Source organism: Meles meles, chromosome 8, assembly GCF_922984935.1.
Source record: "Meles meles chromosome 8, mMelMel3.1 paternal haplotype, whole genome shotgun sequence".
Taxonomy (NCBI): Eukaryota; Metazoa; Chordata; class Mammalia; order Carnivora; family Mustelidae; genus Meles; species Meles meles.
Genome location: NC_060073.1, coordinates 98,167,184 through 98,182,818, shown reverse-complemented (window position 1 = coordinate 98,182,818; position 15,635 = coordinate 98,167,184). Strand labels below are relative to the sequence as shown.

General features: G+C 40.5%; 1 protein-coding gene and 1 long non-coding RNA gene across 12 annotated transcripts in view; both read right to left on the bottom strand.

Annotated features, from left to right (window-relative positions):
• The window catches only part of CDON (cell adhesion associated, oncogene regulated), a 99,551-nt gene that overhangs the window by 4,349 nt on the left and 79,567 nt on the right, over positions 1–15,635 (bottom strand). For 9 of the 11 annotated variants that reach the window (XM_046014874.1, XM_046014871.1, XM_046014876.1 and 6 more), the window contains 2 exons: positions 15,088–15,167; positions 32–306 (listed from right to left, as the gene is read on the bottom strand). In XM_046014874.1, coding sequence (XP_045870830.1) covers positions 32–306; positions 15,088–15,167 — 355 coding nt within the window. Of the gene's footprint in view, positions 1–31; positions 307–5,841; positions 7,531–15,087; positions 15,168–15,635 lie in introns of those variants that run through there. The other 2 variants (XR_006819939.1, XM_046014879.1) reach the window with 2 other exon arrangements.
• Positions 669–5,734, bottom strand: LOC123948238. The gene is made up of 3 exons (XR_006819940.1): positions 5,436–5,734; positions 2,192–2,218; positions 669–2,099 (listed from the first exon to the last, which is right to left on the bottom strand). It is a non-coding gene; the product is annotated as an uncharacterized LOC123948238 (long non-coding RNA).

Genomic DNA, 15,635 nt, shown 5'->3' with positions numbered 1-15,635 from the left:
GAAACTCAAGATTTATAATGTCACCTAGTACCTCTGTTGAACTCTGCTGTATCTTCTGTGCACTCAGAGTTGATCTCACTCCTACTGTCCTGACAGCAAGTATGCTGGGCAGGTCTCGGTGCCATGTCATCTCTGAAGTCCTCTTCAGGTGACTGGCCACAGTCGGGGACTGTGGAAGCCAGACATGCAGGCATCTTCATGTGACCGAGAGGCTTCATTTCCAAACCATCCTGAGGATAAGGTGTTACCACTGGGACCACAGGAAGGGGGCTGCTGCTGAAAGTGCTGTTAGTTTTTGTGAAACACCTAGAAAATACAACCAAAAGAAATAGGACTGTGTCTAGAGGGATTAATAGTTAAAAGACATTTATTTTGAAATATCATTTGGTATTTTGTATTCCAAGGTTCTTAAGAAAGATTAGTGCTTAAAAATAATGAAATGATTTACTATGGTGTGATATAGTAAGAACTCAAAAATTACAGTTAAAATGGAATACAGCAGGAGAATGCATCACTTAAGAATAAAACTATATATGGGGGTGCCTGGGTGGCGCAACTGGTTAAGCATCCGACTCTTGGTTTCAGCTCAGGTCATGGTCTCATGGTCAAGATCCCATGCTCATGAGACCAAGCCCTTCATCAGGCTCCATGCTGAGCATGGAGTCTGTTTAAGACTCTCTCTCCTTCTCCCTCTGTCCCTCCCCTCCCCTAATAACTAAATACATCTTAAAATAAATAAATAAATAAAACCATATGTGAGGACCTATCTCACAGGCTTCCTTTGCCTTGGTCCGTGTCTGAAGTTGTCTTCCTTTTTACAACTAATTGGTTCCTGAATATAGCACACAGAAGAAAAAGGCCATTGGCCACTGGAAGGAATAGGGGAGAAAAAGAGGAAGAAGAGAACAGAAAGCTAAGAAACCTATGGCCACATGAGAGGACTAATCTTATGAAAGCCAACAAACACACACTGCTTTGAAATCAGATAATACGTTCCCTCTCACCCTTGGAAAAAACACTACACGGATTAGACATTCAAAATCCAAGTTTTATCTTTAAATTTTTTCTTTGCATAATTAGTTGCTAGAATTTATTAGCACTGAATATTTCAATCCTGCTCTACTTTTATTTCTTGCCCTCATCTAAGATACGTGTTTTCTTTTCTTCTTTCTGTTCTTCAGATCGGATAATTTCTATTGATCTTCTAGTTCATTGATTCTTTCTTCTATTGTCTCCAATCTGATGTTAAGCTCATTCAGTAAATTCTTCATTGCAGTTAATTATATCTTTCAGCTTGGAATTTCCATTTGGTCCTTTTTATTGTTTCTGTTTCTCTGCTGCAATCCCTCATATGTGAATTCATTGTGTGTTTATCTTCCTTTAGGTGCTTGAACATATTTATAACATCTGCCTTCAGTTACTGCCTGCTAATTGTGGTATCTGTGTCACCTCAGGGTCTTTTTCTATTGACATTTTCCTCCTTAAGTATCCTATTTTCCTATTTCTTCACCCATATAGTAGCTTTTTTTACTGGCTTTTTCCTCCCCTCTAATTTTCTGGTTGTTCTCTTGGTCTTGAACTCCACCCTCTGACGCCTTCTGTTTGGGTCCTTGACCCAAGACTGGAGAATGCGCTCCAGCAAAAACCCATGAACAACTGTCAGACATTGTCTTTCAAGGTTAGATTTATTCAGTTTCTGCCTGCTTCTGTTTATTCTCCAATACTTCCAAATGGTCCAAATTTCATCATTATTACCTGTGGATGATCAAACTAGTCCATCACTAACAGAAGCTGGAATTAGAGAAATATACTTTTTATTTCCACAATTATAAGAAGATCCTCATGAAGACATTTCATTTGGTTTTGATTTGGGCGTGTTAGGTAGAAAACACACAGCACTGACTGGTAGTATGATGTAGCTAGGGAATGTTAGGGAATAAAGGTAAGAATTCTTTGGATTTCCACCTTTTTAACATGGAATGTTACATTTCTGGGGCAAATGAAAATCAGTCAAGGAAGTCCACGAAAATGTTACTAGCATCTCTGTTGGTTCAAATTATTGGAAATACGGAATGCTAGGCAGGAAGAAAGATCTGAACCTGCAAGAGAGTAAGATATCTGTCAGAAAACCAGATCCTTAATTTAAGTAAGTCCAACATTCATTTCCAATAGAGAAATATACTTACTATACCTTTAGTGGAATTCAGACACTTGTCACCTGAAATGAAAGCAAAGTAATGTGAGGCATTAATTTGCACAGAACAGTTTGAGTAAAAGATATAGGACTATATTTTAAGTTTTACTAATATAGAAGAAATATATACCTGATTCAAATAAAACCCAACTGTTTCCATGCATGTCTTAAGCTAATAAAAAATGAAGGAAGCACTAGTATAGAAGGAAGTTTGCTGGAGACAGAATCAGAGCTTTGGGCTAGACAGATCATGATTCGAGGATAGTATGGTATTCTTTGTCTCATGCTAAATCTTATTCTACTCTAAATTTTAAAAACTTCCCTGGGATGCTGGCAAAGGTGAGCACTGATCTCCTGAGTCATTTAGTAATGTCTGTGTTATTGGGTTCTTTCCTTCTTGGATTTTGTCTGGTCTCTTCCACTATCCCAATACCTAGGGAACCTGAGACTCCCCCTGAGTATTTTCAGTTCATCGGGATCAAATACAGACTCTAAGTAAGGTATTTACCCAAAATGTGGGACATGGTCAGAGGCAAAAACAAAAGAAAAATAAAACAAAAAAATGAAAAAACCCACAGAAACCCTACCTTTCTGAATTCAGGTACTACTAATGAAAATTTAATGGATATTATCCATTTATATAAATAACCTTACGTACAAAAGCCCTTTATTCTAAAAGCATTTGAACAACTTCTAAATGTCAGACACTGTGGTAGTCACTAAAAATATAAAGGTAAATATAGCAGACTTCCAACTTCCAGTCACGTGGAGGAGATGGGACAAGTAAACAAATGGCTACAGTGTGACGTGGGGTTATACAAGAAGATATAAAAGACACTGTCAGCACTCACCTGTGAAAAGGGTAATGGATGTGTGGCTGGTGAGAAAGAGTACTTTCCACGTGACCAGCTAGAGACCAGTGTCTACTCTTTCCTACGCGTTCAGACTCAACTGTCTTACTGTCAAGGAAATTACATCAGGTAGCAATTACAGAGCTAGAGAACAAGAAGGATTCTGATTTCCCCAAACCAGAAATATCTCTGGTCAGGGGAATCTATATGGCTACCATGACTTGCTGGAAATAACCTTTGAAAAATTAAATTGCTGTTTTCTGGCTATGACTGATTAGTTTCTATCACGACTCTCCTGCCAAGGACAACTACAAAGAATGGAGAAATTTTTACTTTAAATCTGTTGAAGTCATCAGAGGGCAACTACCCAAAAAAGCAAGCACGTGAACGGCTGGCTCTCCAGAGAAAAGGTAAATGTTGAACCTGAGCTTCAATACCACTTTTCCTCTTGAGGCATTTGCCAGATTCAGTGCAAAAAGAAAAGGCTGAGACATCAAGCAGAAGGTGGTGGCTACAAAGCTAAGACGCTGAGCAGGACTCCCAGCACTTTCATGGCACTGGGAAGACAGAAACTGGAGTTGCATCTCCTAAAGAGAGAAACACTTTCCGTTGGGACCCTTGAAGATTTACGCTGTACAGATAATGGTGACGTAGAAACAGACAAGGCTTTTGTAGACACCGAAGCCCAGCAGTAAAACAGTTCTGTTCCACAGTGGGGAAAAGTGATGTGCCCCTTGCCAAACTGCCTGCCAAAACCAATCCTTCTGGAGAAAGAACGCCTCCTCCAGAACCTCTGTGAGTTTTTATACACACTGCCCAGAATTCATAAAAAACTACCAAGCCTATCAAGAGAAAGGAACGAGAGTAAAATAAGTGACGCATATACTGAGTTACGAGGCAAAGACTTTGAAAGACCTGGATGCATATATTCACGAAAACAGATGACAAGACGAAGAATTTTACTACAGACCTAGACCTACTATTGCGATTGCTACACTAAAAAGTAGAATAACTGAAATTGAGAACTGAATACACGGGGCAAAGAGCTAACTGGGCACAGATGAACAGAGGTCCACAAACACAAAGTGGACGTCGCACCCCATTCAGACTGGAGTGCAGAGACAAAAAGGATGGGAAATAGAGAAGGAAGCTTAAAAGACATCTGAGGCATAGTGACAAGTGAAAAGCTCAAAACACATACAGTTGGAGTCTCTCTGAAGGAGAGAAAAGAGAATGGGACAGAAGCCATATTTGGAGACATAAGGGCTAAGAATTTGCTAAAACTGATGAAAGCTCCAGCACGGATATGAGAAGTCTTATGAACCCCAAGCTATTCAGAATAAATACAAAGACGAGTACACTTTTGGATGTGAACAATTACACTGCTGAAAGCAAAACACAATGTGAAAACCATAAAAGCAGCCAGAAGAAACAGACATTATTACTTTGACAGGGAACAGTACTAACTGCACAGATGATTCTTCACCAGAAATGACAGAAGCAATAATGTGACATGATTAAAGTACAAAAAGAAAGTAACTGCCAACCTAGAATTCAATGAACTGTAAAAAAGATCCTTCGAAAAGGAAGATGACCTGAAGACATGTTCAGACCACAATGCTGGGAGCCTCTGCGACCCTCAGACCTGTTATTATAAGAAATACAAGAAATACCAGAGCCAGTTTTTCATGTTGAAGGAAATGATTGCCAGTAGATGCGAGAAAGGATATACAGAAAGGAACCAGGAGCAACAAAGAAAGGGAGTGTCAGGAATTCTGAACAAATACTGACTTCAAGAAACAGTAACTGTAATATCTTAGAGGATTTTAAATATTTGTAGAATGAAAACCTGTGACAAAAATAACATAAAACCCTAGAGAAGGAATGGAGTTAAAATGGTCTAGGAGGGAGTAAAGAACTGAGGTAAATGGGACTCTGATTAAAGTCATAGTACCCAGCGCCACACACATAGTTCAGGCACACAGTAGGACCTTGAAAATGTTGAATTAATAAACATTAAAACATCAGATTTTGGGATGCCTGGGTGACTTAGTCGTTAAGCGTTGGCCTTCAGCTCAGGTCATGATCGCAGGGTCCTGGGATCGAGCCCTGCATTGGGCTCCTTGCTCGGGGGGGAGCCTGTTTCTCTCTCTCCCTCTGCCTGCTGCTCCCCCTGCTTGTGCTCTCTCTTTCTCTTTGTCAAATAAATAAAATCTTTTAAAAAATCAGATTTTTTAAAAAATATCCTTTTTCTTAAGCAAGTAAATTCATTATCAGGGGCAGGGAGGGATGATGACTAAACTAATTGGAAAATACCTGTAACACCTTGTTAATGCCCAGTACTAAGGTGAGACATGTCCACTAAAGGGAGAATGAACAGATACACTTACCCTCGAAGACTTTTGTATCCCTGCCATAGTTATCTGTGTCCTCGTTCAACACTGGCTCTGTTGTCTGGGTTTTCTTTTATCTGTTGGTTTCAAAGTCGTCTGACTTAAACTTCAATCTCCATGAGGGCAGGCAATGCTTAGCCTCAGTGTCAGAGAAAGTGCTTAAAACAATGAGACATACAACACACAGTCTTGTCCTTTAAAAAAACCAAAAATCCTGACAATGATGCTGTAAAATTAACTAACTGAGCTTCTGGCTTGATGCCTCATTTCTTTGCAAGAATCTGGAAGTCACACAGAGGCCCTAGAAATCCAAAAGACCAAAAAGGGTCATCAGGTCAGAAAGAAAAGGTTTCATTTAAAAGAAGCAAAGTCAAACTGTAGGAAAAAAAGAAAAAAATACTTGCCAGTATTAGAAAAACCCGGGAAGTTCCCTAAAAACAAAATTTTATAAATTAATAATTTGTTTGGGTACACAGAAGAGGAATGAAATTTCACAATGTTAACATAAAATAATGAAGACTCACCAGGTAGTAAGAAGCCTTAAATTTTTCTGTTTCTTTCCTTTTAGTTTCTTTTTTTCCTGTTCATTTCTTTCATTTAAAGCAAAGGATGAGATTTTTAAATGAAGTGTGGGGAAGCCCTGACAGTCTGAGTGTGAGGCACCTTTGTGAGGCAGCCGAGGTGAATCACACGGGGGGCAGGACCCAAGGGATGGCCAAGACAGAGGGGCCACGGCCAGCTATGATGGATGATAACTGGTCTTCTGTGCCGGAGCAAACACACAGGTTAAACACACAAGAGGTTTTAAAAGAAATGACATATATTTCACAAGAAAAAAAAAAGTACAATTTTATAGTTCCCTATTCTTTGGTCTCTATTCTTTAGCAAAGTGAAATAGAGGATAGCAGCAGCTGTTTACTTTGGTCCTGAATCGTGACTCTCCATTCACAGAACGGTGTTGACAGTAAGATCATACTTTGAGTTAGATGACCCACTTTCCAAGAGGATACACCAAACTGGTTTAAAATTTTCCAGTACACTAAATCCTAACTCCTAATCATCAGGAATTAACCATTTAGATAACCACAAACCACAGGTAAATAATTTCATTCTATCCCAGGTATCTATAGGTGTTGGCATAAAAATGGCTTCAACTTAGGCGTTATGTGCTAAGACGTAAGCATAGAGGACAAAGTATACAAAAAGGAATGGGGCACCTGTATGGCTCTGTCAGTTAAATGTCTGCCTTTGGCTCAGGTCATGATCCTGGAGTCTTGGGATCAAGCCCTTCGTTCTCCCTCTGCTCCTCCGCCCTGCTCGTGTTCTCTCTCTCAAATAAATAAAAATCTTTATAAAATAAAACTTAAAAAAATAAAAGTATCATACCTGTTCTGAATAGAATTAGGAATACAGCATGTGAAAACAATTTCATAGATTAATACCTCAACTAAAATTTCTTTTTTTTTTCCAAAGATTTTATTTATTTATTTGACAGAGAGAGTGAGACGGTGAGAGAGGGAACACAAGCAGGGGGAATGGGAGAGGGAGAAGCAGGCTTCCGGCAGAGCAGGGAGCCTGATGCGGGGGTTGATTCCAGGACCCTGAAATCATGACCTGAGCCGAAGGCAGGTATTTAACGACCGAGCCACCCAGGCACCCCCTGAACTAAAATTTCTAAAGCTGTCAGGTAATCCCATGAAAGAATATCTATAAAGACCCCAACCTACAGGCAGCGAGAGACAGAACAGGTCAAACGAGTCTATCTGCAAATATCTGACATTCACCGAGATGCTCTTCCACTGCACAGTTTACAGTTCGTGCAGTCAGGAGTTTGTAATTTCACCGCCTCAGGGTTCCCAGATAATCCTTCAATTGCAGTTGTTATTGGCTTAAGGTAGAGTGAAGGTTTTCATGCAGTTGTCTCTGACTCAATGAAACGACTTCTCTTAATTTTAAGTTTAAAAACATTGAGTAAATAGAACTCTGGGCATCTTGCCATGGACAAAAATATGTGCTAAAACAGATTCAGGTGGTCTGAGACCTGTTGGTTTACTAAGATATGTCTTCAGTTAACAGGACAGACCTGACAAACCTGTAAGACAGAAGGACTATTACAGTGTCATAAACTTGAACCGGCCATCTGAGGAGCACACACTAGGAAGGAAGAGATTGGCACAGGATTGCGCTTGGATGAGTGTGTTGCGTGAGTATTTCACTAAATGTATTTTGGACATTCCAGGAAAACTACCGAGGACCCCTAAAATATTTTCCAGCGAAGTGTTCCATTTCTGTATACCCAGCAGCTGGATATTTGATAAGCAGGATTATGAACAGAATTACTCTGATACCTGTATAAGTTTCCTCTTTGGGTTATGGCGAGAGGGCAAAGACTGGCTCTCTGTGAATCTCTTGGATGTATGACACGTACGTTCATGAGTTTGTCCTTGAGACTTCTGAAACAGTCACATCTTGGTGGTGGTCTGTTTTACTAGTCCGCTCACTTCTGTTTCCTCTTGCCGCAGTGTCTCCGTCAGTTTGCTGACCCAGGCTTATTTCTGGAGGCTCATCAGTTACTAGGCAACAGCACCCCGATGACATTCCCCCAGGGCCAGGGCTGTCCCCCACTCTCATCGTATACTCTTTACTGGATGCAATGACCCCCGTCTCAGAGTGGGAGCTGCCCTTTGGGAATAAGTTTACCAGTGATTGTCACATAACAGGTGACAATAAATGACTACGTTACTGAACATGACAAGCTCACACGCACACTATCTTACAAATAAAAGACCAAAAAACACTATCCTAACCACCTAACTCCCTGAAAACGGGCCCTTAGTCTCCATCTTATAAGTAGGAAATATAGAACTTCCCTAAAAGGACGGTGCTGAGCAATTTGAAAAATCAGACACAGGGGCGCTGGATGGCTCAGTGGTTAGGCGTCTGGCTCCGGCTCAGGTCATGATCCCAGTGTCCTGGGATCAAGCCCCACATTAGACTCCCTGCTCAGTGGAAGCCTGCTTCTCCCTCTCCTGCTCCCCCTGCTTGTGTTTTCTTTCTCTTGTTGTGTCTCTTTCTGTCAAATAAATGAAATCTTAAAAAAAAAAAAAATCATCACAGTGCTTTGAGTTTTTTTTCTTAGGGAACGAGGCAAGATTACCACAGATGGGAAAGAAACCAAGTCTTAGGTTTTGTATGTTTTCTGCCTCTGGTTTTTATGGCTGGTTTTGAAGTAGCTATGTGATCAGCCATAGGAGACAGACTGAGTTTTAACAGATTCACTTGCTGGGGGAAAGAATTAGGCATACTCAACAAGTAGTCATTTTCATACTTAACAAACCAGCCGGTAGCTCAGCTCGTAAGCCAGAATGAGCTAGGACTCTAACGAAATGTTCGCAGGCTCCTCTCTACACGCTATTTTTATCTGCATATATCTGACCCCAGTGGAAGGTTCCCAGTGAGTGAAAGAGTGTCCCCAAGCCCAGCAACACACAGGCTTTAAAGGTCGTCATCAGGCAAAACCTTGGAGATCATTCATGGTATCTGCGCTTCCTAAGGCACTAACTTTATTTCTCCTCCTGACCATCAGCCACGTATAGCTTGCGCTTTTCCCCCCAGATGGATTATATCCATTTTTCCAAGCTCATTTTTACTTGGCTACTTCCTGCCCACTTCCAATCTCTCTAGGACCCTAAATATCTTGTTCCTTCCTGATGGGACTTCTCCGTTCATCTGTGAATTCCATCAGTGTCCTCTCTACTCTTTTACAAATTATCAAGACTGATGGTAAACAGGCAGGATTTAACGTCAATCCTTTCCCATTAAGCTAGCCAAGTAACTGACAAAAACCCCAGTTGATTACATATCCAGAACCACGCCACTGCCTTTTTAAATTGAGGAGAGGAGGAGAGAAGGAGGAGGATAGAGAGCTTTTGATTTGATTAAAATCTGTAACATTCTTGAAATGCACACGGATTTCTCAATTAAGTCTTTAGTGGAGGGGATGGACTCCCCACAAAGCCACATTCTATACGCCTCTTTCTAGCTGTCCATGGTGAGCTATTACAAATCACTCTTAAACCGTGAAAAGCATTCAAATTAGCTGAATATAGTGAAGCAGGCATTTACAACATGCCACGAGAGCACGAGAATCAATAAAACTCCGCAGACTGCCGCAATGTACATTCCCTCTTACTTGTTCTCACATTTTCACATCAGTACTCCAATTTAGACAATAAAAGCAATGTTTTCTCTCCAGATAGCTACTGCCAAAACAGAGGGATGATAAAAGGGGTCTAAGGCTGGCACTGACTTAGGAGCCCATTCTTCAAAATACATTTAAGTTTCAACCCAAGAAGACAGGGCAGGACACTATGCAGCTAAGATTGCAGGGGGGGTCAGGCCCTAAACAAGACTTCCTCAGTTCTTAGGCATCTGTGGAATATAAGACCCACCCTGTGTAAAGGTGAGTTTGATGTGGGGTCTAGAAGGATGACTCCCAAGGATATGCGCTAAGGGGTAAACAGTTTCTCCTCATCTCCTGCAGTGATTCCTAGCTCAGTGGTTGCACCAAGTTACCTAGATAACCCCTTGCCTGCCCCCTCAACCAATCCGTTGTATGTTTGTTTGTTTTTTTTTAATTGGCACCTTCTAAATCTCGCAAACCTATCTACTTCTCTTCTTGTCTACTGCAACAATCCTAGCACCCAGCTTCTCCTCTGAGCTACTGCAATAGCCATCTGACTGGTCCCCTGTATCCTCTCTTGCCCCATCCAATTTATTCTCCAAACTCCATCCAGAATGTTCTAGCACAATGCTGGCCTAGTTAAAATCTCTTGCTGACTCACCACAGCTCTGCATGACCTGGTTTTGCTCACCTTTTACTTCTGGCTCCTTCACTTGTGAGGTTCCTGCCACATTAGTCTTCCTGAAGCTCTGTATGAATCCTGGCATTCTGCTTACAGATTTTGTGTACATGGTACCTTGTCTTTGCCTGGAAAGTTTTAAATCTATCCCCTCCTCTTTCACCTAGTTTTACAAATTCTTCACAGCTTCAGAGCAAAATGTCACATGCTTGGGCAGGCCGTTCTTTTCTAATACATTCTTTACTTTTCCTTTAAAACATCCTGTTTTAAGTATATAGTCATTTTAATGATTTATTTGTATCCTTTTGAAAAAAGGTATGTCTCCCCATCAAACTATAAGCTCAAAACCAGGCAGGGACAATGTCTAGTTTGCTTACTATGTCCCAGGACCTAGCTGGGTGTCCAGCCCACTACAGATTTTCAACAAATGTTTGCTGAATGAATAAATGAACACTTTTTCTTTTCACTCTCCTTATGCTATCCTACCCCTTTATCATCTCCTCAAAGACATTTCAAATAACAGCACCAGGATCTGACGCTTTATTATGATTATTATTATTATTTTAATGTAGGCTCAACACCCAGCGTGGATCCTAATGTGGGGCTTGAACTCATGCCCCTGAGATCAAGACCTGATCTGAAACCAAGAGTCGGATGCTAAACCTACTGAGCCACTCAGGTGCTCCTTCTCAAAGACATTTCAAGCCCATAAGTAAAAAATAATAAAAAAGAGACTGTCTTATAATAAGGATGTCTAATCACTTTAAATAATTATGAAATAGGGCAAAACAACACCTTAAATAACCAAAAATAATCAGCCATGGCTACTGCCTCCCTTGGAGATCTCACCCATATTTAAGGTCTATCACTTAGATGCAAATGACTCCTAAATATGTCTCATAGTCCTGATCTCCCCCCTGAACCCAACAACAGCTCTTTCATCTGTCTCCTTGGCTCCTTAGACAGCCGACTGGCACTTGGACCTCTAAATGCCCAAAACCAAATCCGTCCCTTTTTCTCAATATGTCATTTTATTAAGTTCCCCCATCTGTCCGTCCTTCCTTCCATTCTTTTTTCCAAGATTGTATGTATTTATTTGAGAGAGAGAGTGTGAGCAAACATGAGTTTGGGGGGAGGGGCAGACGGAGAGGGAGAAGCAGACTCTTCACTGAGTAGTGAGCCCAACAGGGGGCTCGATCCCAGGACCCTGGATCATGACCTGAGCTGAAGGCAGACGCTTAACCCACTGACCCACCCAGGCGCCCCTTATGTTCCTCATTTCTATGTCTATAACCATGGCAATTACCATGCCATCCATGCTTGAAACTTTCTATTCATTTTGAACCACCTTTATTTTTCTAGATCCCTATCAGTCAACAGCCAAGTCCTAAAGATTCCCACTCTAGGGGCACCTGGGTGGCTCAGTCAGTTAAGCATCTGACTCTTGATTTTGGCTCAGGTCATGATCTCAGTGTCATGAGATCAAGACCCACATTGGGGTACACATTCAGCGAGGAATGTACTTGAGATTCTATCTCTCGCTCTCCCTCTGCCCCTTCCCACCCCTCTCTCGCATAAACAAATAAGCCTTTTTTTTTTAAAGATTTTATTTATTTATTTGACAGAGAGAGATCACAAGTAGGCAGAGAGACAGGCAGAGAGAGAGGGGAAGCAGGCTCCCTGCTGAGCAGAGAGCCCGAGGTGGGACTCGATCCCAGGACCCTGAGATCATGACCTGAGCTGAAGGCAGAGGCTTAACCCACTGAGCCACCCAGGCGCCCCCACAAATAAGCCTTTTTAAAAAAAAAAGATTCCCACACTAGAACCTCCCCCATCTCTCCCTTTCTATACCCATTCCTTGCATGAAATCTAGGGTCTTTATTACAGAAACCATCAGGCTAGTCTCTTCCCTGCAATCCCACTGTGTCCTGCTACTACTAATCAAGTCTAAAGACATCTCTCAAATACAGAGCTCCCCTTCTCAAAAATCTTCCAGAGAAATACGATGCAATTAACCCACTGTTTTTCAACATTTAACCAATATCCCCACTTCTGCTTAACATAAAAAAAAAATCTCACATCCCTCCCACACCTTTATTATTGAAACATACACGCCTCGATTAAAAAATACAATATTGCTTAAAAAAAATGTTAACCATCATCTGAGCTTTCAGAGAGTCACAATCCCTGATGAGGTTACAATAACAGAATAAGGAAAAAATTTGAACCGCTGCCCGAATTACCAAAATGTGAAAGAGACACAAAGTGAGCAGACGCTGTTGGCAAATGGGCATCGACAGACTTGCGTGATACATGGTGGCCATGTATCCACATGTATCCACAAACACAGTATCCGCAAAGTGGGATAAAGCGAAGAAGCACAATAAAACGAGGCACGCCCGCGTTCACCCTTAGGTAAGCCCTCATCTAACGTAACTGATATTATGCCTCTGTGTCCACCTTAGTTCAACGGGCATTAGGAGATGTAAAGGTATTGTTAGTGATGTCAACATTCTGAAAGTGTAAATGCACTAAAATTGTGCTTCCCTTCCTCTCAGCGTTCAAAGCTTATTCCAGATTTTGCCAGTTGGAGTATCTTTAGCAAAGATAGCTGTTTTCAATTTCAAAGTCAAAAGGGTTAGAAGCTTTAAATTTAATGATTCCAATTTTCCAGAGTTGAAGGTAGGTATTTACTGATATTTATCTGGCAGATCGCTAAGCATCAAAATCACACAATGGCTCATGGGAGCGAGAGGAGACATCTGGCTAACCGTGCAGGCAACGCAGGCAAGCCAAGACTTGCCCTAAACAGGCAGACACTCATGTAGGAAAGAAGTAAATTTAAGCCAGGGACAAACAGAAGCTGATTTTCTCAGACTAAAGAGAACACACCTATGTTCCTAGGTAAGAGTAAAACCCCCACACATGAAATGCAAGAAGTCATCAACTTGAAAAATTAATAGAACTGTAACTGCCCATTGTCTTAAAAGGGAAAAAAAAAACCCACGTATATCAAAAGCCCCCAATACTATATACATATACTCACTCACACACACATTTACCCACACAAATATACAAATGACCATGAATGCAAGATGGTAGATACCTCTCATAAAAGTTCTTTTAAGGAAATGGGATGTCTTTTTGGTACCAGGAAGGTAACTTCGTCATAAAGATGTAATTAGCAGCAAATTACCAAAATCTATCATCAGAGTATGTTGGGATGATTTTACATTTCCTAGGGCAATTTTCCATTTTTCAGATAAGGAAATAGACACAGAGAGATTATGTAACTTTCCCACGATTGCAGATTTAAGCAGCAGCAAATCCTATGTCTGTCTGCTTATTCTCAAGCCCAAGGTTCTCCTGTAACATCATTTTAATGCCAATGTTGAACTGAGATCTGCCGATGGCCCCAAGAATCACATAGAAAATTACATTACATCTTTAGGCAATACCATTTGTCTCAATTAGATCTATTTGATTACTTACCAGGTGTATGAAACATCTTTAGCATGTTCCTAATAAACTGTGATAAAGCCTACAGCCAGCTCAGGACAAAAATATGGCTTCAATGTTATAAACAACTTAAAATTTAGCAAGGGTCAGACAGAATTTTAAAAATGTAACAAACAACTCAGTATACAAAATAGGCAGATAGCTCTTGCTAACACAGACACCCTAAGATGGGCTAAGTAAAAGATAAGGACAAATCTCCAGGAAGTTTTATTGCTTCTGCTATGCGACTCTCAAAACACACGCCGAGAAATGTACTGGTCAATCTGTAGTTGACCGGCTACTTCCAAGTTCTGGTTTTGGTAACTTCCAGACACAGCTCTTAACCTTGTAAATGATTTAAAAAATGTACGTCCCACTCGATTTCAATAATGAAATACCCAAACTCCAGTCCATACTTAAATTTAATGTACTAACTCTAACACAACTGCTAAACGGTAGAGTTTTAGGGCTGAGGAGGACTTCTGAGACAATGTCACCCAATACCATTGTTACGGAAGAAAAAGGACTAAGGTTTCTGAAGCACACAACTTTAATACAATGGAAAATCTGATACTCTTTTGGAGTTATTATGTATAGAGGAAGCCTGAAAGCTTCCTGCATATTGAAATGGAAATTGGAATTGGAAATGGAAAATGGAAATGGAAATGGAAATTGAAATGGACTTGTTACTCTACATTTTTCTATCTTGTGTGAAATATTGTAAGTGCACATGCCATTTAATGATTTTTTCAAATCCCCCAAATTAAAAGAAAGCTTTGAAAAAAAAAGTGAGATTTTGCTACTTAATTATCGCAAGGTTTTAAGAATTTTTTTTTTAAAAAAAAAGGTACTGAATAATCCGGTAAGAAAATTTATGAAAACACATTACTTTATACATTTATCTGTCCCCTAACATTCAAACACACTCTCATTCATAACACAGAGTGGAAAAGAACAGGTGAAAAAAGACAAAGTCTGTATATAGAAATGACTCTAAAGATTTCACAAACATCAAAACTTCTAAAGATTTCACAAACATCAAAACTTTTAATAACATCTCAGTAGGAAACATTATCTTTAATACTGTCCATCTATCTCAAGATCCCAAGGCCCAGAAAGGTGAAGATTACAAAGCAGGGCCAAAAGATTAGTAACAGCCCTCCACTTAAGTCTCCAAATTCTGAGATTTATAGCCTAGCTACTGTCAACAACCTCCTTTGGTGGAGGGGGCAAAAACAAGAGTCCTACACCATATTCCCAGCAACCCACGCAAACACAGAGCCGTGTACCTGTTGTTGTTCCGACAGTTTCGACAGTTAACGCACTCCAGTGGGTCAGTCCGGGGTACTGCTGTGTACAGTCCACCACCCTGGTCAGGGACGGAAGTACAGGGAAAAAGAGAAACACGCATTGTGAAGATACCACAGACCTGAAACTGAACAGCCCCAAATGGAAAAGCCAGGCCAGTGATAAACAGCTACACGGTCTATTTCAACCAACCCTCAAACAAGGTTACGCTGATCATTCTTTACCAACAGTTACAAGTGAGTTCCACACAACCCTGAAACTACACTTTACAAGCTGACTGCCATGTTTTTTTCCATGTATTTTTGTCCTAAAAGGAGTCAAAGAAATGGAGAAATTTAGTCACTTCCCCTTCAGTGGTTCAAATCTACTGGATCCTGAATACACTGTACATTAGAACCTCCTGTTCATTTTTACTTTTCTAGCAGTTAAGGAACGACTTCACGTGATGCCAGTTAGAGAAATGGTGGAAATCTGTTTGAATGATGTCACAAGATAAACCCATCTTCATTTTCCTGTAATTATTTCGATT